We start from the raw sequence: 27,683 nt of genomic DNA on the forward strand, positions 1-27,683 counted from the left end.
TCTCACGCACCCCCCATGCACATTCTGTTATTTACTTCCAAGAGATCGAAGAAGTGGTGTACAACTCAAGCGAAATTTTGTATTCTAGTTTATAGCACTGTCGTTAAAATACTAATTGAGTGCGACTATATACTAATTGAGAGTACTAGTTGAGACCTGCCACATATCAGCGTGTTGTAAACAGTAAACGTCTTCTGAGAGGAAGTTCGCCCAGAAAACGGCGCTGCGACTTTTAGTAAAGGGCTAAAAAATGCCTGCGATAGCAGGTAAAATAAATGCTCCCAGGGAAGCAGCATGAAGAAATCAGTTTCACTTTTGATGCGAGGTCTGTTTTCGGATGCATTTTCTATGTGGGACCAATGGCGGAATTGTTCGTTAAGGAGAAAAATTGGGTGAAATTCTTTCCAATGACATGCTTTCTTTGTTTTTTTTTTCGCTCGGACGGAGCGGTAATTACCACTGACAGTTGTCGAATGGCAAGTAATTAAAACGTCGCGAAGCGAATGCGCCTTTCCTCCCGACGTCTCCTTAAGCGCCTGTCGGCCAGCTGTAATGAATAATTACCGACACGCACACGGTGTTCCCGCGACGCCGTGCAGGAAAGTGAGCGCGCGCTTTGGAGTTTCCGCGGCTCGCGAGAAAGAACAGCAGAAGCTTGTCAGCGTGAAGAATAGGGGCTAATATGTTCGGGGAAGGCTCGTGTGGCTTCCCTTGGCGCCACGAAGGCGGATACGTTGGGCCGGCTCATTGTTTCCGCCCTCGTTGAGTGGGTAGCAGGGGATATTAAAAAGACCGGCTCAGTCAGGCAAGACATCACGATCGCTCTTTGTACAATTGCTCGTGCACCTTTAACGCACACTGCAGAAGAGACAACAAAAGCCGTGGCGTACAACGCCGCGGCCCTGCGAGGCTAGCCTGGAGCAGCAACCGTGCAATAGATGCAAGACAACTAAGAAGGGGCACCACGGGGTGTCATTCAGTGAAGCCGGAGCAACGAGAAAGTGAAAGGCCAGAAGATGCCAAAACACGAGGTGCACTTGAACGCTGCGTGTCGCCGTAAACTTGTGGAGGCATTGTTGGCTATGCATTGTAAAGGATAAGCGGGAAGAAACGGAAGCGCTCGAGTACGGCAATCGGCCCTACTGCGTCGCAAGAATTTATAGGTGATAAGTTTAGAGGCCCGCAGTGTTACGTTTATTTGCGCGTGCGGAAATTCAGTAAGCGGCATCCACCTCAAAGACAGTCCAAAATATAGCGTATTCGCAACAGCGACACAATTACTGGGCATTCCATTGTTGCGTTCCTTATTTCTCTAAGTTTGTTTTCATTCTCTCTCTTGGCTTTGCCGCATCTGCGCAGAACTGCAGCTAGTCGTGAAATACCATTCGCGTTGATTAGATGCACGAGAGGAATGGGAGAAAAATGTGTAGAATGGGAGTGCAAACAAAGAGAACAAAAATTTAAGAAAGAAATGCTGCACGGGAAACAACTGCTCTACGTTAACCAGAAGCAGACTCTGGTTGGTTGGCTACTAAAGAGAGAGCAATAAATAAGACATTAGTGGGCTACTCGAGACAAGAACGCGAATCGCCACAGCGGACTCAAATACGACGAATATCGGCAAAAGGAAAAGGAAAACCTACGAAGAGGTATTACAAAAAAAAGGAAGAAAACGTCAGGCATATGAACGTCGAGATGAGATCTGCACGTTAAACCGGTGGCCGCTGCTTAATTATTGGTTCAAAGTGGACATGATACGTTTAATGAGAAATGTGCCGCTCTGTAGCGGTGGAATAAAAACACTTTCATAGAAATATGCTGGGCGCTGCAAGCGCCAGGGCATTCTAATGAGGTGCGCATTTCCCTTTTCCTTAAATTGATTTTTGAAATTTTCGGGAAGCTCGCGACTCTATAGCATTCCAGCGCGCTTCGGTGGTCGCTGTGCCAGATTGTAACTATCTGCCTATTTCTGTGGTAGGCGCGTCGCGAGGTCGTTATCCGAAGGGCATTTTGGGACAATGAGCATTGTGACAATGAGCATTGTAACAATGAGCCTTGTGACAATGAGCACTTCGGCTGCCGGGAAAACGGTGGTGAGAAACTGTGGATAGCATCATTAGACGCTCACATATTAATGTTTATTTTCTTGCTGGTGGCCAGGCCGGCTGCGCGATCTGAGCTCAAACCATGAACTCCTCTATAGCCCAAGCATACATAAGTTGCGCGGAAATTTACGCTGGTCTACACATTCGTATTGATGAGCTTTTTACTACGAGAGCAGCTGAAAGTGCCCAACTGGCTGTGCTGTGTCCATCCGTCCATCTTTCCCGCTTGGCCATCGCGTCCTTGTCGTCAGGCGAGGACACGAGCTTATCGTCCTCAGGCTCGCCCTTCCCATATTGCGAAGAAAAGCGAAACTGTCACACCAGTGCAGCCAACACTGAGTACTGCACGTTGCTCCTGGTAATGGAACAACGAACAGTCGTGATCCCGACGCGCGAACCACTAAGCCACCGCGCAGCATTCGCACTTGGCGATTTGTGCGGGTTTCGAACGCCATGCAGAATCTGAGATACGCGCCCACTTTTTAAGTGACACATATTGTGCGTCACGCCGTCATAGTCTTCGAAACGAGTTCTAACCGTTCCATCTGCAAGCAAATAAGGCGAGCATATAAAGTTGCAATGCGACTCGATCGAGACAGTTTTCCCTCGTCACTGACGCGTAATTACGTCGTTTCGCGTCTTGCACCCTTTGCCCGTCTTTGACAATACGTTGCTCTCCTCGCAACGGCGAAAAAACGAATGTCTGGCGCGTGCGCGTACACAGGTCTGTAACGAGGCCCAGGGAAATACTCGACTGCTCGATAAATCGGTTCGTTAATTCCCGGGCGTGCTCGGCAGCAAAACTACTTGCGTGCTGGCTGCGTCACAGTGAGTAATGCGGCTCATTATTCGCGAGATTAAGGGGGGCGGGGTGGGGAGGGGGTTCTTTCGCTCGGCCCCGTGTGTGTGGCTGGAGCCGCGCGCTTTCTGCTCGGCGCCGGCCGCTTCTTGTGCGAGGTGTCGCGCGAAGACGCGCCTCGATAGGCGGAAGGGCCGGCGTTGCGGCAATTTGTATCCCTCCGTCCCTCGCGCTTCTCCTAGTCCCGCATGCCCTCCGCTGGCAGCGTGCCCGACGCCCATCTTGCGCCGCCGCTACCGGCTGCCTCGTCGCTTCTCTCGCTGCATGCACTCGCCCGTCTGTCGCGCACAACACACTGGCGGTACCACGCAGGCGAGCGGAAGGACAGTCCTCTCGTGCGTGCGAATCGGTGCTGCGCGAGTCGCTGTCGAAGAGGGACGGTGCAACCGACGAGTGGCGAAAGGCAGCGCGCGCATAAAACTCGAGCCGCACTTTGTAACGATCCGTTTTATTTGCCGATCTCTTTATCCTGCGTCGCGCCGCCGAGTGGCCGATCGCCATGATACCGGCCGGTGCGGCGTCGTGTACGCAGCCCACGACGAATGGGGAAAACAATGGACAATTGATCGTTACCAATATAGGACCCCGGGACACGAGATATTAACCGAGAGAGTGTGCGGTTGGACCCGAAGGACAAGAGAATATAAACGAAATGGCGAACGCTTTTTGATTCATTGGTGGACAACACACCCGTGGCGAAGAGCAAAAGTATCACTGAGGGAAGCTTTTGTGTATCTTTCTTGTAAAGGAAGTCTTTATTGTTGCCTATCATCCGGGCGTATAGGCTGTAAATTAAGCCAGCGTTTAAATACGCTGTCCTGGGATTAAGATTAAGCGCTACGCTGCATATCCCCCTGCCCCCTTTCCCGACCATATATACGTGTATGAAAGAAAAGCTTTCCTTAGGGCATCGCAGACGCGACTTCAATGAAGTTTGTTTCCAAAAAGAAAATTAAATAAATAAGCTTGTTCCAACTGGTGGAACCAAATTACTGACTCAGGCACTCATCATTTAAAAAAAACAAGATAGATAGATAGAATAAACTTTAATGTCCAACGGAGAAGGTGATCTACCCACCCCCCGACACGCAGGTCAGGGGGCGAGTGCCGCCGCCTCAGATGCAGGCTGGGAGGTCTTGGGTCCCAGCAGCCTCTTCAGCCAGTTGGACGAGCCGGAGCTGGAGCTCAGAGACCGAGCTGCGCAGCAGGGTCTCCCAGGTGTCTCTGCTACCTATTTTGTGCGTTCCCCCGGGAGAGTACGGACATTCCCATATTATGTGGTCGAGGGTCCCTCTCGCCATACAAAGATTACACTTATCGCTCCTGGCCTCGGGGAACATGTGGTTCGCCATAACCGGGTGCGGATATGTATAAGTTTGTAGTCGTCTCCATGCGACTGCTTGTCTGTTGTTTAATTTTGGGTCTGGCGGGGATACCAGTCTACGAGCCAATCTATAATGCTGCGTGATCTCCCCATATTTTAGCATGCGCTCTCCGCTCCCTCGGTCATCGAGGGGCCCTGTAGCGGCTCGGCGGTAGAGATCTCGAGCCAGCTCGTCGGCCGCCTCGTTGCCGGGGACGGCTTCGTGCGCCGGAGTCCAAATTATGTGAATTTTTCTGTCTAGCTTTCTCTGGCCTAGGATTCTGGCCGCTAAGGGCGAGATCCTTCCCTTTCTAAAATTTTGTATGGCAGTTTTGCTGTCACTGATCACAAATTTCGCGTCCGTTCCAGCGCAAGCTAATGCGATCGAAATTTCCTCGGCAACTTCTATGTTGCGCCTGCGCAGAGTGACAGCGGTCACGGGAATACCCCGGCCGCTGACGGCTGTTGCCACCGTAAAACTGCCGCTACCTCCCGCCGCGTCTACATAGGCCACCTCATGCTCCGAGATATTACCGAATCTAATTTTTAATGCTTCGGCTCGTTTATGCCTCCTGTCTTTGTTATGTTCCGGGTGCATGTTTTTTGGCAGAGGGGGGATAATCAGATTTTTTCTAACTTCCCTATCTACTTCCACCTTTTGGGTGTGGCCTCTGTCCGGATTTATTCCAACTTTGGCCAATATGGCTCTTCCTGTCTTCGTGGTGCTAAGTCTCTCAATTTGAGAGGTTCGCACCGCTTCCGCCAGTTCTGCCCATGTGTTGTGCACTCCTAGAGCCATCAGTCTCTCTGTTGATGTACACATGGGCAGTCCCAGCGCTCGTTTTACGCATTTTCTCATTAGAGAATCAATCTTTTCTCGTTCCACCACTTTCAAATCGAGATATGGCGTTGCATAGCTCACCCGGCTGAATATGTACGCCTGTATTAGCTTAATTAAATTTTTTTCCTTTAGCCCTCGGCCTTTGCTGGCCACCCGCCTAATTAGGCTCAGGGTCTGTAATGCGTGATTCTGCAGCCTCTTGACGGTCTCGCCGTTGTGGCCGTGTGACTGGAGAATCAGGCCCAAGATTCTAATTTGCTCGACTATTGGTACCTCTTTACCCGCCACCTTAATTTTGATCACCGACGGTGCCTTGCACCTTAAGTGTTTCGGATTGTATATAAACAATTCTGATTTCTGCGGTGAGCATGCTAGGCCTCTCTCGGCCGCGTAATCAACTATGATGTCGGTGGCGGCCTGGAGCAGGCTTTCGACGGCTGAATCACTTCCCCGGTTGACCCAGAGGGTGATATCATCCGCATATATACTAAATTTTAATCCCTCGAGCTTTGCCAATTGCTCGGGGAGTTCTCTCATAGCCACGTTGAAGAGTAGGGGAGACAGCACTGATCCTTGGGGCGTACCCTTACTCCCTAGCTCAATTGTGGGGGATTCCAGCGTTTGGAACCTCATGCAAGCAGTTCTTCCCGTCAGGAAGTCCCTGATGTATCGGTATGTCCTGGTACCAACATTAATCTTGTTCAGCCCTTCCAGGACCGCCTCATGCTTTACGTTGTCAAAAGCCTTCGTGAGGTCCAGTCCCAGAATTGCTTTTGCATCTTTAGACCTTGAGTCTATTATATCATGTTTGATTTGGAGCATGACGTCCTGCGTACACAATTGAGGTCGGAACCCGACCATCTCATGTGGCCACAGATCGCCCTGCTCCATGAAGCCCATCAGTCTGGTCTGGATGACGTGCTCCATCAATTTCCCCACGCATGAAGTTAAGGAAATTGGCCGTAAGTTTTCCAATTGCGGAGGCTTCCCGGGTTTTGGTATTAAAATAATGCTTGCCGTCTTCCACTGTTGTGGGAGCTCGCCTTTTTCCCAACATTCCTGCATGTACTTCGTTAGATAACTAATGGAATCATCGTCTAAGTTTCTGAGCATTTTGTTCGTTACCCCGTCAGGGCCTGGAGCCGACTTCGTTCTGAGTCTTACAATCTCTGCTCGCACTTCCGCTTCTGTGATGGGGGCGTCCAACGCCTCGTTAGGCGCTCCACCATAGTCGGGTAGTGGAGTTCGCGATGTTTCCCTCACGAACGTCTCAATTAATTTGTTCATGAAATAATAATCGTTCCCTTCGAGCGCGTGCCTCTCTTTTGCCAAACTTATACTGGATTGAGCCTTCGAGCTTTCGGGGTCCAAGTGCCGGAGGATACTCCACGTCTTGGAGAGGTGCATGCTCCCCTCCATTTCGCCACACTTGTTGGCCCAATTTTGTTCGCATAATGTAAAAGTATAATCTTCGATTTCCTTATTATGCCTAGCAATCCTTCTTCTGAGGTTGCGGTTCCATTTCTGATTTTTGAGACGACGTTCCATGCTTTGCTTAGCTTCCCACATATGCAGAAGACGGCTGTCCGCTATCTCCGGGGCGTTATCCCCTTCGAGCGTTTTTGTCGTCCCTCTAACGTCCGATTTGAGCGCCGTCGTCCATTCCTCGATGTTTCTGATGGGCCCCAGTTCCTGCGCTCTCCTGATATCTCTAAACTTATCCCATTCAACGACGGCCGGCGCGCGAGCCCTGCGCGTTTGAAGGCCCACTTTCAATATGGAAACAATTATGTAGTGGTCGCTGCCAAAATTATGATCCGAATTATGCCATTCTAGATCTTTAATGTTTTTCGAGAATGTTAGATCTGGAGATGTATCCTTACTAACGCTATTGCCCACCCTCGTTGGACTCTCAGGGTCCGTGTGCAGAGTGAGCCCTATGTCATGTGTATCTTCCCACAGCTGTCTGCCTTTCGGGCTTTGGAGCGGGTACCCCCATTCCTGGTGATGTGCATTAAAGTCCCCCACTATCAACAGTGGCTGGTTGCTTGAAATTTTGAGGGCCTTGCGAAGCAGAGCCCTGAACCTCACCTTCCTTTGCCTGGGTGAGCTGTATAAATTTAGAAGGAATAAACTAGGGTCCTTCTGTTTTCCGGTTAGAATTTCGACAAACACATTCTCGCTCTCTCTCGACTCTAAATCGTGTTCAATGGCCGCGATATTTCTTTTCACGAGTGTTGTGACCGGGGATTTCTCCCCCCTGCCACTATGAAATGCCTGATAACCTGACAGTTTTGCGGGTCCTCCAGTTTCCTGGAGGGCAATCGCCAAAGGAGTCTCATCTAATAGCGGAAGGTACTGTTGCAGAATCGACCGCTTGCGCCGGAAGCCGCGACAGTTCCACTGCCAGATTTGATTTTCATTTGCGCGCCTGGCCATTTTGCAGTTGCGTGACGATCTGCTCCATATTCTGTTGCCACCCGTTCATGGCGACCATCTCATTCCTTAGCCTTTGGCATTCCTCGGCCTGTTTCTGAACTGCCCCGAGGACAGCTTGAATTTGGATGTTGATATGGTTCATAAATTCATTCATCTTGGCCTCTAACCTTTCCAAATTTTCGACCCTTTTATCTATAGCCTGAATAGGGTCGGCGTCTTGAATTTTGCGTTTCGTTGGTGGCGGGAGGGACGCCTCTGTGACCATCTTATCCTCTCCTTGCGGCTGTTGACGTGCCGCTGGGGGGGTCATCTGTCTAATGGGTTGTTGCGGAGGAGGGGTTGCCTGCCTCTGTGATTTCTTTAAGTTTTGATTTCGGACCGTTGCGAATCGACTATCCCCGTTAATTTTTCGACCATTTTCTTTAATTTCTCAATTTCCTCGTCCCGTTTATCCCTCTGATTATTTTCCTGGGAGACCTTGCCTGCGAAATTCACACCCTTACGCTCCTTGCTCCTACCTCGTCTCCATGGGTTGGCAGGGTCCCTTGAGCTCGAGCGCCCCCTGGACTGGCTCCTGGCACGGGAACCGGAGCGTCCTTTGGGCGGCGGCGATGGTCTGCTCTGATTTGCTTCCAGTTTTGGGAAAGAGTCCTAGCGGAACTTGAAATCTTTTCCCCCTTTGGGTTCGCGTTGTCGACTCTGATGTCCCCCACCAGTCGTCGTTGCTTGTTTCATCTTCTCCCACTGTCGCTTCTTAACTTCGTAGGGAGTGCGGAAGAGTTCTCGGCACTTGGGATCTCCTAGGGCGTGGCCTCTGCCACACAGCTGGCATTTCAGCTCACACCTGTGGTCACTTGACGGGTTCTCGAGGCCGCAGCCGCGGCACTTGACGTTCGTCGGGTCTGGGCACACGTCAGCGCGATGCCCGAGTCGGCCACAGGCGACACACACTTCGTATTTTTTGCGGTACAGCTGGCATCTGTGCGGTGCCCCGTTGAGGTAAATCCACCTTGGCACTTCTTTCTCCTTGAAGAGAATAAAGATCGACTGTGAATCTTTGCCCAGCCTGCGGACGCCTCGAATCTCGGGGTTATCCTTGCGGTCTAGGCGGTACAGAATTTCTTCGATAGAGCATCCGAGAGGAACCCCGTGGATGACTCCCTTGCCGCAGTGCTCGGCGGTGGCAACGTAGGCGAAAGTCTCCACCTGTTCACCGTCGAACATGAGGTGTTTCACGCTCGCGTACTTCAGTTTCCTCTCCGCACTCGTAGTGATGACGAGAGCGGAGTGCTGCTTCATATTTGGAGTTATTATATCTTCCTTCTCTTCGCGTGGGTTAATCCCCGCCGACATTTTGATGACGTCAGTCAGATATGCTGTTCCATATTTTGTAAGCTTAACTAAGCCGCCACGTGGTCGGAGAACAATTTTCTCGGCGCCGTCTGGAATGCGCGTATGCTGACGCTCGATCGACTTGGCCGCCATTTTCCTGCCTGCTTGCCTCTGCCGGGCTCGCTGTTTCGCAGTTTTCTGCCCGCTCTTCTCTAGCGGCACGTACCTTCCTCCTTCGCTAGCGTACCATTGTCCTGGAACCGAAGATTCCTCGGGTGTAGTCGCTCCTTCCATGGTAGCCATGATTCACAACTTGCGCGTGACCACGAGCGGCAGACGATCCTCCGGTGGGGACGCCGCGTGCCCGGTCGGCCGCGGGAGCCTCAGCGTCTCAGCTACGTGCTGCGTTGAACACACAAAATCCAAAAATGGAGGAAATAAGGTCCCACTTGCGGAGAAAGCGGTATCCTCGTGGTCCTCTCGAGTTCCGTCGTCGATTGAGCACAAAGCCTAGGAAAACAAGATCGAAAGACTGCCGAAAACGGCCAAAATTCGCGCAGCCCATCGGAAGCGCGTTCTACCAAGAAGGCACTTCGTCGTCTTCCGTCCAGACCACCAAAAAAACAAGAGAAATATACATAACGGTAATCTTTTAAAAAAAGCCCAAGCATCGAGTTTCGAAACTCTGTAGCCATGCAATTAAATCAGCTGTCACAATACACCGAACTACGAGAGGATACGAGGGACGGCGCAGTGCGCGGGCAACGTTGATCACCGATGTTCTTTAGCGTGCACGCAGTGCTCGAGACACGAAGTTACTAAATCTAAATTCCAAGCCCTTGTTCAGGGAGAATTCATTGAACTATCCGTTCCTAAGAACAAGCCCCAACAAACAGTGGGTGCGAAAATATTGTTACGCTCTTAGGTGCATAGTGGGTTCACGCCTCAACACAGTATGCGGGGGCACCGAAGAGTGGTGAACGAAGAAGACGACGTGTGGCTGGCTGGCTACTTTTTAGGCTCACTGAATGACCTCTAAACAAAATTAGCTTGCATTTAAGCACACTAGCAGCAAAGCACCACAGCCCACATTACAAGCAAACGCAACCAAACAAGTGCCACGCATGCGATAAATGTACAGTCGCTCTGCTGCTCTTTTATTTTGCAACACGAGAGCGCAGATTGTAAACGCGGCCGGGTATCTGTCTGCTCTCCAGGTTCAGTTGCCGCTGGATGCGACGTGCCAGTTGCAAGTCTTCCAAATAGGAGGCTGTGTTGTTGCCACCGTGCTCACTGGTCTGCGTCTCCTGCTGCCGCATCTCCAGCAGTGTCGTCTGCACACTGCGTGAGCACAGCCTGTTGTGGTTTCCACATAAGGGCGTCGTTGGTCCACTGTCCCTTGTGGCATCCTGTGGCCTGTCCTCTGGAGGCATAAATGAGGATGCACTGTCGTTGTCATCGTCCTCCTCCGGCGTAAGCAGGGTCCGGACGAGTGGGACAGCAGCGAGGACAGATGGTGTGTCCCCAAGCACACCCCAGAGGCAGGCAAGGCGCTGATCCCGTCGCAACTGGCGCCGCTGCTCCTCTAGTGCCCGTTGCTCCTCGGACGCCAATTGCTGAGCGAGGGCTTCGCCTGCTTGAGCCTCGAGCTCCCGCTCCTGGCGCCATTCTGCCTCGGCCTGCTGCCGCTGTTGCTCGTACTCGCGTCGGATCTCACCTGGCTCACACAGCGATCGCGGCACTATCCGCAGTGGGGTTCCTGCTCGACTGTCATCTCCGTTGAGTCTCCTCGCGATCTGCTGCGGAAAGCGACTCTTGATGAGCTCCCAGCGTGTTCGATTGACCAGGGTGCCCTCGCGGGCCGCTTTCCGCGCCCACGAAGCGATGCGCATACGACACACGGGACACTGCTTGTTTGCCATGAGCACGGTACTCGCGAAGCAGGAATGGCACACTTCGTGCGAGCATGGCATTGTCACCGGTTCCACCACCATGCTCAGGCATATCGGGCACGTAACGTCCGACTCGGTCAACGCTCCGTCGCTGCTGCCGCCGGTGTCCGGCGACGACAAGAGCCGCCGCGGCGCCATTCGGCTGGAACGTCGATGCTGCGCAAGCAATGGTCATCAGTGGTTGTGCTAGCGTTACTGTAATTTCAAATTTAAGCCTCGTTATTGATACCGACTCCAACAATTATCGCAACGGCAGTTACTCACGGCTGCACCGATAACGACGCGACGTTCGGGCTCCATTTCGTTGCTTGCGCGCGCGTTGCTTGCGCGCCCCCGCATACTGTTTGTTGAGGCGTGAACCCACTATGCACCTAAGAGCGTAACAATATTATTAGCGAAGGCAGCCGGCCAATAACAATCAGTTGTCCAAGGGAACCTTTGTGAATTCTGCCCCCGTTAAATTTCTCTCTTAACGCACCAGGTTTGTTCCAGTTGGCACAGCGGATGACGAAGGAGTGCATCTGTGCCTTTTATATGTATTCGATAGTGAAGAAGATATACGTCTCCAAATAGACGTGTATTAGACATCTAGAGGCCCGGAAACTCGAGGCAGTGATGTGATGTTAGTGGGCGCAATGTCGTATTTTGAAGCGGGATAATAATGAAAGCACGAACCTGATGAGCGTCGCTGTCCTGAGTCCACAACCTCCCATAAAAATTACGTGTTTTCAACTCAAGCGGAAAGTTACGGGCCTCAATCTTCTTGGCGTCGTGCTGTCTATGAAGCGTTGGTTGAATTCTCTTTGATGTAGAGCAGGTCACCAAGACTCAAAAGGTTCAACCGTGGATTCACAAAGCCGTACGCTCACGACAGTTCATGACAGGCCGGCACTCGGTGCGCTGAACAGTATAAAAGTATAAAATTTTGGCATACGTTTTAATTGTTTCAAAAATATTGCGCAGGCGCGGAAGCTTATGTAGGTTCAGAGTCAATGGGAATTTCCACCACTTACCGGTCATGCTTTTCTCAGGGAGGAAAGACAGGCAAATTCCACACAGCTTTGTCTGGAATTATGGGCATACTGCCGAACAAAGGAGGCTAGCTGTTCTTTCCGAGTATATGATAGCACAACTGGTGCCACTAATACCCGTAGCCGTGGGTCAAATAACGTAACATTTTGTTTTGTGTAAATATTATTGTGAAGGCGATTAAACATAAGTTTTTAGAGGTCACGTATAGTGAAGCGCACCAGGTGATTTTCTCTCGGCGCGTACGTGAGAAATCCGCGCGCTAAAGGAGGATGTGTACGATATAGGATGCGCAAAACCTATCTCGAGTCACCCTAGTTGCGATAGCCATGTACATACATACATAATGTTCGTACAGCTCTCTCGTATAACAGGAATAATAAGCTGTAACACCGACAATACTTCTTTCCTAGGAAAGCCAAGGCTTTATTGTGTAATTCGATTAATTTGCCAGACCAGAGTTATTGCCAGTTTGTATGAGGAACATCCATTAACTTATAAAAAATTTACATGTCACACAGGGGAGTATTGCGGCAATATCTCATGAAAGTATCCCCCCCCCCCCCGCACACACAGATAAGTTGTGCGCTATAGCGAACGAAATATTTCAAAACTTCACGTTTACCGCTTTAGGCTTATTGATAGCTATAAGAGGGCGATAAGAGGTAATATCAATTACCTGCGCATTCTGGCGCATCTTCATATCGATGTACCCGCGCATAGCAGCAAACATTCGAAGCTTTGGCATGTTCCTAAATACCGAACCAATTACGGAAATCAAAGTTTACGTAAAAGACTATCACATCTGTTAAACAAATTAAAAAAAAAGTTATGTAGATGAATCCAACATTTCTCGGAAAACTCAGATTCATATCGATATTCTTCCCAATGTGTCATTTCACTCTATGAAATTTTGCTTTCGGTACTGGCAGCAGTGTTGCTTTGTGACATTGTATATACTATCAGTTTACAATACAATTGTCATAGACTATGTCTTGCGTAAGGCTTTTCATATAACCGTTTATCTTCAGCTGTATTAGCATCTAACTCTCATACTTTTTTCATTCTTTTTTGGGATCCGTTGCTGACCTATTTCGATTGCCTTTGACTACACTTTTGACTACATATTTTAATGTATTATTTTTAATATTTCTGTGTTATTTGTGAGCTGTTGCTCATGTTCAAATTTGTTTCCTTAGTGACGAATACCCAGACAATGTTTTGTATGTTTGTTTTAAAAATTGACTTACATTGTGGGGTTTTACGTGCCAAAACCAAAATTTTGTTTTCATTATTTATACTGTTTGCCGACAGCAGCCATGCACTGTAGGGATCGACGGGCTCGCCAAGCTGCTCATAGAGCATTTTTTTTTACTCAGCTGGCCCAGCCCCCCAGTGAGAATAGAAAAATAAAGTGAATTCGTTTCAATACCTGCACCTGGCACAGTGCAGGCGCCAAAGACCCCGCAGCATGAACCAGTAATGTAAACAGAGCTTTCACACTTCCTCGACCTTTCTGCTTTAAGGGTAAAAAGAAAGGACTATACGAGAAATCTGTTCGATCGCTGTCGATCACATAACGAGGGTTGCAATGTGGGCTTGTTGGTAATGCATCTTCAAGGGGTGCACGGTAGCGCGATTAAAAGACGGGACAAAAGAAGACACACAGGCATACACACAGCGCTGTGTGTGCCTCTGTGTGTCTTCTTTTGTCCCGTCTTTTATTCGCGCTACCGTACACCCTTTGAAGATCACATAACGTTGCTCATTTGGATGACATCTGCTTGTAGCTGTATTGAAAGCCGATTCACATTTTCAACAAGTCATTCACCACCTTTGTGGCAAGCACTTGACGACAGTTTCGCGTACTTTCCTGCCCTCGCTGTCTGCCGCCAACGCCAAATAAATCGCTCTCCCTTCCTTACGAAATAAAACAGGGGAACAGGCACAGAAAAGGGAAAGTCTCAATGGTGGCTCTTCAGGAGAGACGTGGCGGAGGACAGGCAGAGGAACTAGCGATAGCACAAATAGCGCGCTCCCTGGCAGGAGGCAGGGCAGCCTGCTGCCACGGAAGTTGGGAAGGGGCGGGGAAAATTTCTGGGTCGGACACTTCCCCCCCCCTGCGCTCGTCGCGAGCGACCGTTGTTTGCGACAGGCAGCCGCTTTATCTTTGGTCGTGAGCGCTCCCGGCGCCCCTATAGCGTCACGTCGCGCGGCCATCAAGGGAGCGGGAGCGAGGGAACGACGGACGCTGAAGCTGTCCACTCTCTCGCCCATTTCTTGCGCGCGCTTCGAGAGGTCATTTGCTCGACAGTTCTCGGCGCCACGTGACACACTGGAAAGCATCGATAAGGTGAAGGTACAGTGGCGCGAGGGAGATCAATACTGCCTCGCGTTTCTTCCAAGTGCTTCGTTCTTCATCGTTCACCGCGTGCTGATGGGCGGTAAAAGGTGGACCGATGGCGGCGCGTAACTTGCAGCGAACGTCCCATCCCCGCGTCTTGCCTGTGCTTTGTGGCACTTGCGTTCTGGCACTTTGTAACTTCTCCGCGTAAAAAAATAACGCAGTGCAGAACTATGCGCGCACGCAGCTGACGTGTTCCCAGTGTCGTCTTTTGATATTCCGCGCCGTTCGGTTATTGCGTAGAGCGCACCAAGAGCAATCGCTCTGAGAGGCTCTGCTTTGCGTGCCGTCATAAAGCGCCAACGAGCAGCCGCGTACTCCGCCGCCCTGACCAAACTACAAGCCCCTACTGGACAGCTGCTGCTCTGCGGAATCGGTAGATCGCATTCGACTAGACTGTATACAGCGCATAGTTCAATGAAGAAGATAAATAAGATCAATACGTCAACACTAAATTGGCGTTCCTGGACTCTAAGGCGTATACTATTAGGTCACTATTAATTAAGGAAGTGTCAAGCCCCCGATTTCTTTTTGGCGAATCTCGAATCAGTTGGCTGCTGTTCAAAACTATGGCTGTCATTTGTGTTCAAATGTATAACATTTAAATAGGCAACGGGTCAACAGTGTAATCAAGATAAAAATTACTATTTCCGTTGTATTGTTTGGTACTTTTTTTTCTACTTTCTTTAGCCCTCATTCTTCCAGGTGCTTTCTTTTCCTTCTCATCTTCCCTTGGAGAGAGGGAACGAAGTCATAAGGGAAAGGCAGGGAGGTTAACCAGGCTGAGCCCGGTGAGATACCCTGCTCTGAGGAAGGGGGAAAAAAGATTCAAAGAGGGGAAGGAAGAAATAAGTTCATAGTTTGCACTGAGTCACTCACAGGCGGTCATACAGGCTGGCGCATTTCAAGAAACGCACCAGTGCCTTTAATTGTGGCCTTGTACATAGCAGACGCACGAGACCACGGGCCCAAGATCTCCACTGTGAACAGCCGTTGGTATAAGTGCCCCCTTGGAGATTTGCATGTAGGTGAATGCATTTATGCCGGCAGGCGTCACTGCTTTTAAATAAAGAGCTCACTCTCTTTCTTTACCTTGCGCGTACTTGAGCCATTCATACAAGCATGTACAGTCCAGTTGTTCCAATAATTCAACCACTGAGAGCATCTATTATATATCTATATATATATATATATATATATATATATATATATAAGGCACTGTCATGCAATATGTAAACAGGTGCCGTATTTACACTATCCTATGCGTTTACTCTCCCAAGCTGTGCGTTTACTGCCCCATCCATTCACTGCTGACCGCCGTTCAGGCGTCATACAGACACAACTAGAAACTGGACAGTCACAGCACGGTCAGCAGAATTTCGCTACGTTTCAGTTCATTCCTTTCTTTCTTTATTTATTTATTCAATATACAAGTAATTATTACCATCATCATCAAATGGTATGCAAGTGTGCCGACATGCAGTGTCGCCAACGGAGTTGTTATTTTCGCTTATAGCGCGCCAGCTGTCGTTAATGGGTCAGTAAAAATTAAGAAAACGCAGCAGAAGAGATCCGAACTATTCCTAGAGCACGCTCCAAACTGGATGAACTGATGTCAGAGAGCACGGATCTTTGGAAGATGACGGGACAACAGGTGCGGAGGCACATTCCTCCGCGGCTCTTGATTACAGCGCGCGCACAGCATGCACGCGGCAGCAGCGCGGGGGCGTCGTGACGCGCATGCATCTCGGCGTCCCAAGCACGCGGCGCGGTTTTGGCGTCGGCCTCGCGCTGATGACCCTCGGTGCCACGCCACCGCGGCGTAAATTATTAACCCGGGCCAGTGCGTGGAACGGGCAGTCCGGAAGGAAGGGGTGACGACGCCGCGGCCGGGCAGCTTTTCAACTCGCCGGCCAACTGCGAAGCGACAGGGCGCACATCAGTAGGCCAGCGCGCACGGTCGGCCTTATCCGGATTAATTGAAATAAGAGGCGGGGGAGGGGGGCACGCGGTAGCTCGCTCGCAGCATTAATGGGTAAGGCGGCCTCCTGCTGGGCGGGGCGCTTTCGGGAGTGGTACACCGTGACAGCTCGTCGTGGCCTTTGCTTCCTATGCCGTGCGCATCTGGTAACTTGGAAGAAGCGCTGCGAGTCGCAGTGGAATTGGGCAAATCTTTCCGTCGAACCTGATAGGCTTGGCGGCCATTTGCAGCAATAGAACTACGCCACGTGCAAGCTCACGCGATCGCACGTCTTGCACCAGTCCGCCCCTTAGGGAGGCGGAGACTGCATACAGCATTTGATTGGCTGGACAGGTCATGTGACACTGCCGCTGGGGGACAACGACGTGAATAGGTCATTTGACTGCGCCGATATGTCATGTGATGGCAGCGCCGCAGGGGAAGTATAGTAAGAGAACATGATAAAAGTCACCGCCCAAACACTTCGTACAGATGGTTAACCAGCGAAGCAGAAACGTGCGGCTTCGGTATTTATCAAAGAGTCAATCCCGACGGTTTATTAAACGACGGCTTGGTAGGCTGCCGGATCCTCGATACGCAGTTGCTTCTTGCGCTCGGCTACAAAAGTCTGCTCTTGTGCCCCGGGCTGCAGCATCGGCACCACGGCGTAGACCAGCTCGTTACCGATTCTGCTCGCGGCGTTGCTGATCGGAAGCTGCCTGCTCCTCAGGAATACGTATAACGCGTGGCCTAACCATTTCGGCGCCGGAGAGAAACTGCTACCCGCGCGCTCGGCTGCGACGGAGAGCAACGACATAACTTCTGGCATAGCCAATCGCGCGCCTCTCTCTCTCTCTCTCTTTTGTGCTTGTGCATGGGGTTGGACCGGATGAGTTTTCGGCGTTCAGGCGACCGACGGACGGACGGACGGACGAATCGGCTAGGCATATACAGCGTCGCTGTAAAATAATGAACGCGACTTGAGATCGCCTTCTTTCCTTACTTTATAACTGGAACTTGAGCTTCCTTGATAAGTTTTTTTTATGCGAAGCATTCGACACCAACTTCAGGCACTTTCAGTCAGTCTGTCTAGCCTCCTAAGCCGTGCTGTCAACTTGAGCCGCTGAGTATGTGCTCGTGTTGGCGATGCCGTCGTGCTCGTTGCATCGTCGTCATTCGAGCTCCGTCGTCCGACTGTTGCCTCTGATTCTGGCGTATACGACCAGCGCCCTAGCCATGTGGCACGCATAAGAAGAACCGGGCGCCTCAGCACCGGAATACCTTTTAGTTGTTGACGCCGTAGAAACAACGATTCAGAAACAACTTTCCCACGAGCGTTGATATCGGAACGCCGGCAGGTAGTGTAGGGTGACATAGGTTGGGCCTGTTTTGAAGTCAGAGAAGCGTAGAGCAAAATTAGTTTTGAAGAAAGATTCGGGAACATGGATAAAAATAAATGGGCGGCTAAAGTGCACAAGTATCTGCACCTGAAAAGCGTGAACACAGAATGGAGGAAGAGGTTGAGAAAGCTGGGAACCCTGTACAGGGTATAACTTAATATGTAAATAGACAACCAGGAGTCAACAGAAAGAAAGTGAGAGAAACAGAGACAGGTAATTGGATAAAAAGAATGGAAAGAAAGTAATTAGAAGGGAGAATCTGTAGCGTAACACGAAGAGCGATGACTTCCTATTTGAGGCTCGAGCTGGCTGCAGCCTAAGGACAAAAACAAACCGGAGCAAAATATTCGCAAAAGGACGATATACGCATGTGTATGCTGCAGCAAAAATCCGGAGACCACTCAGCACATCCAAATGGAATGCACAGGGATTCGCCCAGTGAGACGCGGAGGTAACGAACACCTTCCAGAAGCGTTTTTGATTTAAAGCGGACGGAAGCATCAACCGGTCAGCAGCCGAGATAAGCAAAAAACGTTTAGAATAATGGTGAAAACAAAAGCAGGGAAGAGATTGATACGACCGGATCGGTTGTAGGCATACGTAGCGGTAGATGGTAGAGAAGTTTTGAGGAAGGGAAAAAAAGATAATGCAGATGTATACGGCCATGCTGGAATTAAAAAAAAAAAACATGTACACTAAACCACATTAAATCACACAGGCTAGATGACCATTTGTCAGCGTTCCGCTTCAAAGGGGATGCCAATGAATCATCATCATCATCATCATCATCACAACCACCACCACCACCACCACCACCATCATCATCATCGTCATCATCGTAGTCGTCGTGCTCGCATTGATCGGGTGGCTTGGCAAGCCCCCACTCTTCCCAACCATCAACACGTCCGAACTCCACAATGAGTGCCTGCCCGAACTTATCGAGAGACTCAGGGAGCCGGTCGAGGCGCGCCACTGCAGGGTCGACGCCATATCCAGCTACATGTAAAATGCTTCGCATAACATCAATTCCCACTGCGCGTGGGATCTGCGCAGATATATATATTTTTTTCACTCAATTTTTCCTTTGCATGTCAATAAACATTCAGTTACATTTACCGACAAAAGTGTCACTCCGACTTTTTGTTCGCCGTTAACAAGGGACGGCGAGAATCGCTGGAGACCGCGCAAGAATAGAGTTTAGGCCTTGGTACGGCATCTCAGCCAGTATTTAGCGCAAGAAATTTTGAGACAGGAACATACTCTTTAAACAGACACCGAAATGAGATGACTGAATTAATAGTTGTTGCTGCAAGGATCGATGAGCTTTACCAGAGATGTGTGAACATCCCTGCGCTTTCTCCTTCTTCTTTATATCGAAGAAAGAAATGCAATTTTTTTTTGCTCCCACTTAATAAGTGCACATGTTTTGCCCGATATTCTTGGGCATATATATGATCCTAATTGTTGAAAGTGACCGCCTGTGTCCTGCCTTCTCTCCTTCTCTCAAGAATGTTTTGGGCTGAATGTTCAGCTGCCTCCGCAGACCGGCCTGACCGAGACACGTGGGCGCGTCCTGGATCGCTCAAACCCCTTAATCATACGTGCTCGCACAGGAATACCGACCCCCGCTGGCGCCGACCCGTCTGCGTCGAGTGCCGGCTTCCCCGTGCGTCGTTCCTTCGAGAGTGCGCCTGGACGCCCGGACAGGCCGCCGCTTAATTGAAAAGGCCGGTCCCAATCCCAGAGTATAGTTCGAGCGCCTTCATAAGGGGACATGCTGTTCGTTTCTTTTAAAATTAGTATTTAGGCACTTTTCTTCAGGGACAATCAGTACTCCCTTGCCTCAGGCACAGAGACTAGGGTTCTTTAATGTTTAACGCGATTAAGGGCTCGCTTCTTATGCTATGACCATTTTGTGGCGGTGAAATCTGCCGCAGTGCGGCTCATTCGTAATTTTCTCAATGCGCCGTGCACGGCGTATTATACGTGAGGGATGACCAAAGGAGAAGTAGTTGATGTGACGTGCCAGCATTGAAGATGCAGCGAAAACAAAAAGGAATGAGTATTTTTTAAAGATTAGATATCTAGAATACACTCCTGAAATACCAAATCGGTCAGCCGTATACCAAGGTGAGGTGCTCTGTATGCCGGAAAAGACTCTAAAACCAAAGGCAGGTGACGAGGCTAACATGCATGCAGAGCACTGCAGTGACGAGGCTAAACTGCATGTAAAGCACTGACCAGTGTCAATGGCTTGTCTTCTTGACGGCTGTAAGAGTGTTTGCGTGCTGTGTATATTCCATAGTTCCTTCTCAATTTCCTACCTCTTCTTTCCCCGTGACCTTCGCAGTGTAGCAAACGTGATTTTCTGTTCTCCTTGGCCTCTGCGCATTTCTGCTCTATCTTTTAAAATATTTTTAAAGGGGGGGGGAGGCGGGGAGGGGGTAGGGGGGGGGGAGAGGCAGTCTCGCTATAGAGGGCAAACGCAAGACGCTGCCGCTGACGTCGACTTCTTCGGAAATGTTCATAAGTGGAAACGAATCTGCGACAAGAAGTTAAAGGGCATCCGAAAAAAAAAGAATATAAAGAGGATAACCTTTTCTGTCGTGCACCTGGAGTAACGGGTAAAAGAGCAGTGCTTGTTATTACAGTCTCTACATACGCATCTTGCGTTCAGTGTCCTAAACCGTTCCTGTCACTATGTGAAGTTCAAGCAGGCACAGCGTCCCACATATAGCGCTACTTATTCGTTTTTCGGTGATTTTATGTAATGATCGAACCTCGGATGACGCCACCTGCTCGTCATAGAATGTTATTGTTCAAAACAGGTATGTACTTTTCATTTTTTTCAAAGGTGAAACAGAAAATCATTGCGAGAGAAACGCGTTCTGCTGATCCGCGCAGTGATAACGCGCGGTTATTAAAATGTAAAGAAAGAGATCCTTGCATCGTCTGTGCATTTTAAATAAGAACAGAGAATGAACACCCTCAAGTCTCGTGGTTTCGAAAGCTACGCAGAAGAAGATAGCGAATGCCACGATGCAACGACGGCGAAACAAAGAAATAAAAGGAAGGAAAGGGACAGAGAGACTGCATGCGCCCCGAAATTGTAGCCGTTAAATGATTTTTGATCACTTGTTTCCGGGGCGCCGCGCTTGTCGGACGTTAATAAACGGAACCGGGTGAGGCAAACAAAATGGCGCGCTGCCGCCCCGCATTCCCGCCGTCCCTTCCTCGCCATCCTTCCTTTCCATCGCGGGCACGTAAAGCGGTCGTGCTCGTCGGGCATTTCGGCCGGTGGCCAGGGTAGCGCCGTAACCGGCCCAGAGAGGGGCGCAAAACAAGGCCGACGGTGGGCGTGGTTCCTTTTCTGCACACGCTTGAAGTCGAGCACGCCCGCACGCCGCTTCTCGCTCATTTAGGGAAACGGGAGACACTGGCCTCCCGACGGGAGTCCGCCAGAAAGAGGGACTGGGTCGGCAGGGAGCAATAAAACAAGACTCACGAGGCCGCGAGCGAAGAGCGGAACGATGCTAGCGGAGCACGTGTCTCTGGCGGAAAAAGGAAAAAAAAAGAATGCGCCTGGTTCGCGGTGCTCGTTGCAAATATTTGCCCGACCGTCACAAGTCGGCGGCTTCTGGCGGCAAACACGGTGTTTCCTCTCAAATAGCGCCCCTTCTGGCCACTGTTTCAAAAGGGACGTCGCTTCCTTTCCCGCCTACCACGGTGAGGAGGCTCGTGTACCACCGTCCGCTTTGCCTGACGGCTGGCTCACGGCACTGCGCTACTCGCTTTCTTTCTTTTTGCTTTAGGCGACACGTCGGATGCGCTTGAACGGAGAACAAAGGAGGACCACTCAGAGCTTGTCCTTACTTTTTTAGCAATTATCTGAGCAGCCACTTTGTTAAAGAAATGAGGTTAGTTAAAAAAAATTACGCACATTCAACGGCCATGCTGGAATAGAAGCTTTTGTGAAACGGATAATTAAGTGCTATACAACTAAGTGCGATTGTTACAATTCATCTTATTTTCACCTTATACAGCGTGCAATGTCACGCAATGTTTATGTTTATGCACCGCACAGGTCACGGCATTAGTGTCGTGCATTGTTTGTGTTTACGCACTGCACCGTTCACAAGCTGTGCCGAAGTGCAAACACCAGTTCGTGGGGACACGCATTGTGTGACGTGGACGCAGCAATGCCCCGAGGACGAAATCTATGTTTGATGCCTGTCGAGGGAAGGATGTACGCGCACAGCACTATGACATACATATATCAAAATACGTTCAAGGCTTCTGTGCCCTTTGAGCCGCAGTGTTGCGTACCAATTTCAGGGGACTTGCAGTAATGGGCACATATACGCAGCGGCCCAAGACTGGGAAAGCGCAAATATAAGAGATGTTAGAATAGCAAAGACGGCATTGAGTGCCACGTGCAATTCCATTAGAAGGCCTGTGTACTTTAGAGATACCTATGAGCCGACATTATATGTACAGGCTTCTATGTCGTTGTCTATTCTTTGATTTGGCAGAATGAACGTGGCGCTCAGGGGTGCTATTTTGTTGGCGAATATTCCGTTCCATATAAGCATGGATCATCCAACTCAGCCATGTGAAACGCAGGTTGTGGTAGGGAAAGAAAGCTTCACGTTAAAATATTTACTTCTTCGTATGCTAACTCGTGATACGTGACGCTAACTTTACATTACACTATACTATACTTAGTGGTGACCAAAACCATTAAATCTGGATGTTAGTAAGCGCAACCACCCTGCCAAACCTGAGGTTCATTATCCGCGCGATGATGATGACATACGATTTAGTTGAGGATTCTTAATTGACAATCCTGCGCACATTTCCTGAATACACAACTGTAGAGCGTGGGTTCAACAAATACAGTATGCCATATTCTGTATTTATGCCAAACACGTATCTCCTCCGTTTTTCAGGTGGTGTCCTTGAGTTGAGGCAATGAGGGCTGTAAAAAGCGACATATATCATAGCATCTCGCGATGCTGCAAACTTGCTGTACTGGTCGTTTTTGTGGTAACCTATGATGAAGTATTTCGGTGACATATTCAGTCTGGTCTGCTTCATGTACTCATGCGCTGTTCGGTGATCACGTTATTAAATGGTTTTAGCGAAATCCATCCCCGTCTATGCAACGAGCTCGCCGACCTAGTTACCTTAACTACTCTTATCATTACTAGCTGCAAGTTAGTAAGGACCTAGCAACATATGTGACATTGATTTATGAATTTGAATCGAAGCTACTACTTTGAGGTTCCTTTCAGAATGTAAAACCTCACTGAAAAGAAACTAATGTTCGTGTGGAAGTGATAATATGTTCATAAATGAGTAAAAGAAAACCGAATGGACGAATGCATTTGCGTTAGTAAGACTTGTATACTACGTCTTGATCTTTAGAAATACAGCAGCGTGCTAGTTGTTAGGAGTTCCTGCAGAGAACAATAAAGAGAGGCAGCTAGCAACAACAACAAGCATGGCCCTTGCAATCTCCTTAAGTATTTCTCCCAATACGCGCGCGAGCGGCGAGTGTCGGCAGCTTTTTTGACGAAATCTTGCAATCGGCCAGCAACCGAGGGCGTCCTGCCAGAAATTTGGCCGTATTCTAGATAAAGTTACCGAGCTATCGCTGCAATACCTGCATCCTTGGGTAGCTTCTTTGCTCGCGGCTCTAAAAGCCCAATCTGTCACACGCGTGTACTTATTTGCCGTCTCTTTGCCCTCATTATCACCCCGTATGCGCCTCCTATCGCGCTTCTTGAAAGCGACTGAACTGTACGAACGCATTTGACTGTTAGCGAACATACCTCTACGAGCGTGTTCACAATTTCTGTCTCTTTATTATTTACCTTTCCCTGTGCCCTAGTGGAGGACCGGGCACGGCTTTGGTTATGCTCCCTGACTTTCCCTGTTCGTTTCTCTCTCTCTCTCTCTCTGTTCCTCTCCCCTTCCCCACAAAGCAGAGTAAAGGCTGGAAGAGGCGACGTCTCTTCTCGTTCTCTTTCTTTGGCTCTTTCGACCGTTTTCATGGTCAGTGGTTGGTGGTCGTACTTTCACCGCCGGTACAGAGGCACCGATGCAAAGGTCGTGAGCTCTCGCATAGCCGGATTTCGGGAGGTGTTTGTCACACAACGCCAACAGCAAATATCATCATCATCATCATCATCATCATCATCATCATCATCATCATCTTTTCATTCCGACTGCAGGACGAAAGTCTCTCCCAGCGATCTGCAATTTCCCTGTCTTGCGCTAGCTGATTCCAACTCGAGCCTGCAAGTTTCCTAATTTCATCACCTCACCTAATTTTATGCCGTCCTCGACTGCGCTATATCAGATAAAAAAAAATCGCTGCGAACGTACTTCCCGCAAAATTATGAGTTCGTCACGTGACAGTGGCAATAGTAAATAAATATATCGTCAAATTTTACGAAAAGTACAGTGCTGACGCGGAAGTTGTGAAAATAGGCAATGGGCGACAATGCTAGGTGGAACTCGGCTTTGTTGTATATATTCCTTCGTAACATCGTCCGTTGTGTAATTTTGAACGGTAAGTGTATGTTTCATACCTCTATCGAAAGCTGTACCACCTGCTGCTTGGTCTTCTAACGAGCACACTGTGCTTAGATTGACCAGAAAACAAGATCTATAAAAAAATGTGTTTGAAATAAACTCTGATTTGATAAACTCTGATTTGGTTAAGCGTAACAGAGTTTTGCGTGCAAGCGAATAGCCAGGCCTGCCGGCAATAAGCGCTGTCGCGCGAGAGCTTTCGGTGCACCTGTAGCTTTTAGATGCTTTCGCGGAACGCTCGGGAAAAACAGGCTTCCTCTTCTCCCGTCGCTCTCTCCTCGCGTGGCGGCTGCACAATAGGGCTCCAGCACCGCTAGATCTATTCTCGACGGAATTACGCAATGAAACAACAAATGCTGCCTAAATGTCATCACTGCAGCAAATAGACGGTTTCTAGCGCACAGTTTCTTTATTGAAGTGAACAGATTTTTAAAAGCGTTCGGATATTCGCTTACAGTGACAATCGTCATCGATGGTTTCTGCATAAGTTTTTTTTTATGTTTCGAACGTTCTCCCGATGGCATCAGTTATGACATATGCAGATCCAGGTCGGTTTCAGCATATATGTCCCGGTAGTAGGACCTGCGGAGCTGCCACTTCCAATCCTTCCTCTGCATTAACATTGATTGCATCATCCCTACGTTATCTGGTTCTTCTATCAAGAGCTGACTGAAGACAAGCGCTCACGGCGAACGCAGATCGATAGAAACGTTCAGTTTCCAGCAAATGAAGAGACTATCTTTTAACCTTGGTTCGAATCCTCAGTGCACGTGCAACGTGCACAACTCCTTCAGTACAATTTCACGGTCACTAGTAAAAGGCATCCCTTCGTATGCTTCACTACAGTATTAATGGTTTCACAACACATTAGAGTATATATTTAAAAAAAAGAAGAAAAAAAAACTTTGTCTGAATGGCACCACTTGTGTGCTATTACCAGTCGTGTACCTTAATACATATATTTAATGTGCAACGTCAGACGTAAGTGGAAGGTTGTCTATAGGGCGCGCTGAGGTGGCCGAATTGATTGCTTCGGACGAGCTAAAGTTTGCCCGACTATTTTTCTGAAGCGCGAAAGATATCATCACTGGTATTTTACGTCCCAAATGTGCATTTTGGGATGATGGAAGCCGTAACTCGGGCTTAATGGGTCAATTTTGACCGCCTGGGGCTCTCCAACGGGCGCCTAAAACGCGAATTCCGCATTTTGTCCTCGCCGGAATTCGGCCGGCGCCACTGACGAGAATCCGAACCAACTTGTGCTGCAGCATAACAGAACACCATCTCCACTGAGACACTGCAGCGGGTATGTGAGTGTAAAAGAAGGGATGAAGATATAAATGCTGCCGGGCCACTACTCTGCGTAACGCGTTCGCTTAATTACTTGGAATAAAAACAGAGATGTAGGAGGTAGAAATTGGTTATAAATTATAACCACCTTCTTGACTACTAAAATAAACAATCAGTAACCGCGCAAACCTGGTTTATATTTATTTGAGTCGCGTGTCACGAGAAAAAAAGAAGGCTTTCCCATTTATTTACAGACCTGCGCAAGTTTGTTGAAATACTCGTATGCGCAGCTTTTATAGCACTCGGATTTGCGCATCACTATGAACACAGGGTCACTTGCCTCGTTGCTTGCTTGCCTTCTTGCCTCCTTGCCTCCTTTTCAAGTTTTGCTTTTCATCTATGCATCATCCAAGTTTCCAACTGGATGGTGCATCCACAGCATCCAAGTTTTCCTTCAGCCAACAAAAAAGAAAGTGCACGATACAAATAATACTACAGCTGGACAGCGGGTGCTTTCGCTGGACCTTCTAGTATAGTTGCGCCCTTGGCTGCCTGACAGATATACGACGACCGGGAAAAGGGGTTGTTATCATTCGGAGCCGTCTTATGCCGGGAAAAATCATGGAAACGCTGAAAAAAAAAAAGGAACGAGAGAACGCCTTTTCATATCGGAAACAGGGATCTATACCTATAGCGGTCGCCCGCGGGCATGCTTTTATGTATCTTTTCCACAGCAAGTCTACTTATACTACGTTGAGGTTTCTTCTCTTTTCATTCGTTTTCGCTTCTAACACCGTGAGCTCGGCTTTCCCATCGCGCCTTCGTTTGGCAACGACCTAGTTCGCTGATTCCGGGGAGCATGATCAGCGGACCGTGCAAACCTCGTTATTTTCACAGTTGCACTAGCCAAAATCCAGAGCAGTTTCTCTTTTCTTGTTCTCTCTGTTTTTTTTTTCCTACTATGTGTCAGAGTGACGCCGCCTAACTGAAGCTTCACTTGTCGGTGAAACATTGTGCACGTGAAGAAAAGCATGCACCTTTCCAATAAGTCTACAAGATGTGTGGAGAACGTTCTCTGTAGCACCTTGAAAGAGAATCTTCCGCGCGTTTAAACTCTCCGGTGTGCTACAAGAAGACAGCGAAGACGTCAGAAAGGCGGTGTAGCGCAAGTTTGCTGCAGTGACTCCATGTGTCCAATTCAGTTCAATTCACATTTCACTTACCGCACAATACGCTGGAAGGTCCGCTGGGCTAAAAGCCATGAAAACGGCTTGACAGGGCCCAGATGGCCGTTACATAGGTGCATAGGTTCAGAGTAAGATACGCCATGACAAAGCTAAAATGAAAACCGGCAGATTACAATACATAATACAAGACAGGCGGAAAGTTCTCATTCTCTCTCTCTCTCTCTCTCTCTCTATATGTATATATATATATATATATACATATATATATATATATAGCTCCTGCCAAGGGGCGCGGACCGAGCTGGCGCGCAGCGCGGGTGGGGTTAGGCAGATGCTGCTTTAGCGGCCGCAGACCAATAAACGATGACACGTTCTTTTATTTATAGCGTTAATGACATGCTGATTTAATGTAATATATTCATTGGAGATTATACAGGAGCTCATGTTCATGACTTGGCGAAGCATACTGAGAGCGGGCCCAGGTGGCACGTGCATGCTGTAAAGATTGCCTCCATTGCGGATTACCCAATTTCCATTGCAATAAAAAAGGCTGGAAAAATGCGTCAGTTAAAGCTATATTTGTCATCTACAGATGTGGTTTTCGATCGCACATTATGAACCATTGCAGTCTAGTGTTGCCAATATTTTCTGAAGCATGTGGCTGAAGTGAGACAAAAGAAATCACTAAAATTGTCGCGATAACTGTGAAGTGGCGTTTAAGAACGTAGGTGTTCGGAAACACTCTACTGTAAGCTACCGTGAAGTAAATAATTTACCTATACGTGTCACGTTGGTCTAATGTTCGTGCAGCTGAAAGAAAACAGTGAACTTACCAGCAGGGTATAGAAGGCTTTAGCTTTAGTCATGTATTTACTATAGGGTGGGCGAATATTACAAGTGGCGAATACGAATAATTGGTGTG

General features: G+C 49.0%; 2 protein-coding genes across 4 annotated transcripts in view; both read right to left on the minus strand.

The window, feature by feature from the left end:
- Positions 1–27,683, minus strand: part of Cbp53E (Calbindin 53E) — a 288,931-nt gene that overhangs the window by 134,799 nt on the left and 126,449 nt on the right. Inside the window, exon 1 of one of the 3 annotated variants that reach the window (XM_070530905.1) lies at positions 2,342–2,347. The exons of the other annotated variants lie outside the window; for them this stretch is intronic. The gene's annotated coding sequence lies outside the window, so the exon portion shown is untranslated. Of the gene's footprint in view, positions 1–2,341; positions 2,348–27,683 lie in introns of those variants that run through there. 3 annotated transcript variants of the gene reach the window in all.
- LOC139054223 (E3 ubiquitin-protein ligase rnf168-like) lies at positions 10,063–11,222 on the minus strand. The gene is made up of 2 exons (XM_070530906.1): positions 11,156–11,222; positions 10,063–11,047 (listed from the first exon to the last, which is right to left on the minus strand). Exons 1-2 carry the CDS (start codon positions 11,189–11,191, stop codon positions 10,097–10,099), a joined length of 987 nt encoding a protein of 328 aa, XP_070387007.1. The 5' UTR covers positions 11,192–11,222; the 3' UTR covers positions 10,063–10,096.

The sequence above is a fragment of the Dermacentor albipictus genome, chromosome 1, assembly GCF_038994185.2.
Source record: "Dermacentor albipictus isolate Rhodes 1998 colony chromosome 1, USDA_Dalb.pri_finalv2, whole genome shotgun sequence".
Classification (NCBI taxonomy): Eukaryota; Metazoa; Arthropoda; class Arachnida; order Ixodida; family Ixodidae; genus Dermacentor; species Dermacentor albipictus.

What these genes read in the sequence shown, in the direction of transcription:
- LOC139054223 (XM_070530906.1), bottom strand. Translation starts at nt 11,191, where the DNA reads ATGGAGCCCGAACGTCGCGTCGTTATCGGTGCAGCC. An exon ending in GCGTCGTTATCGGTGCAGCC is followed by an intron (nt 11,048 to 11,155) that starts GTGAGTAACTGC and finishes TTGCTTGCGCAG; the next exon opens with CATCGACGTTCCAGCCGAAT.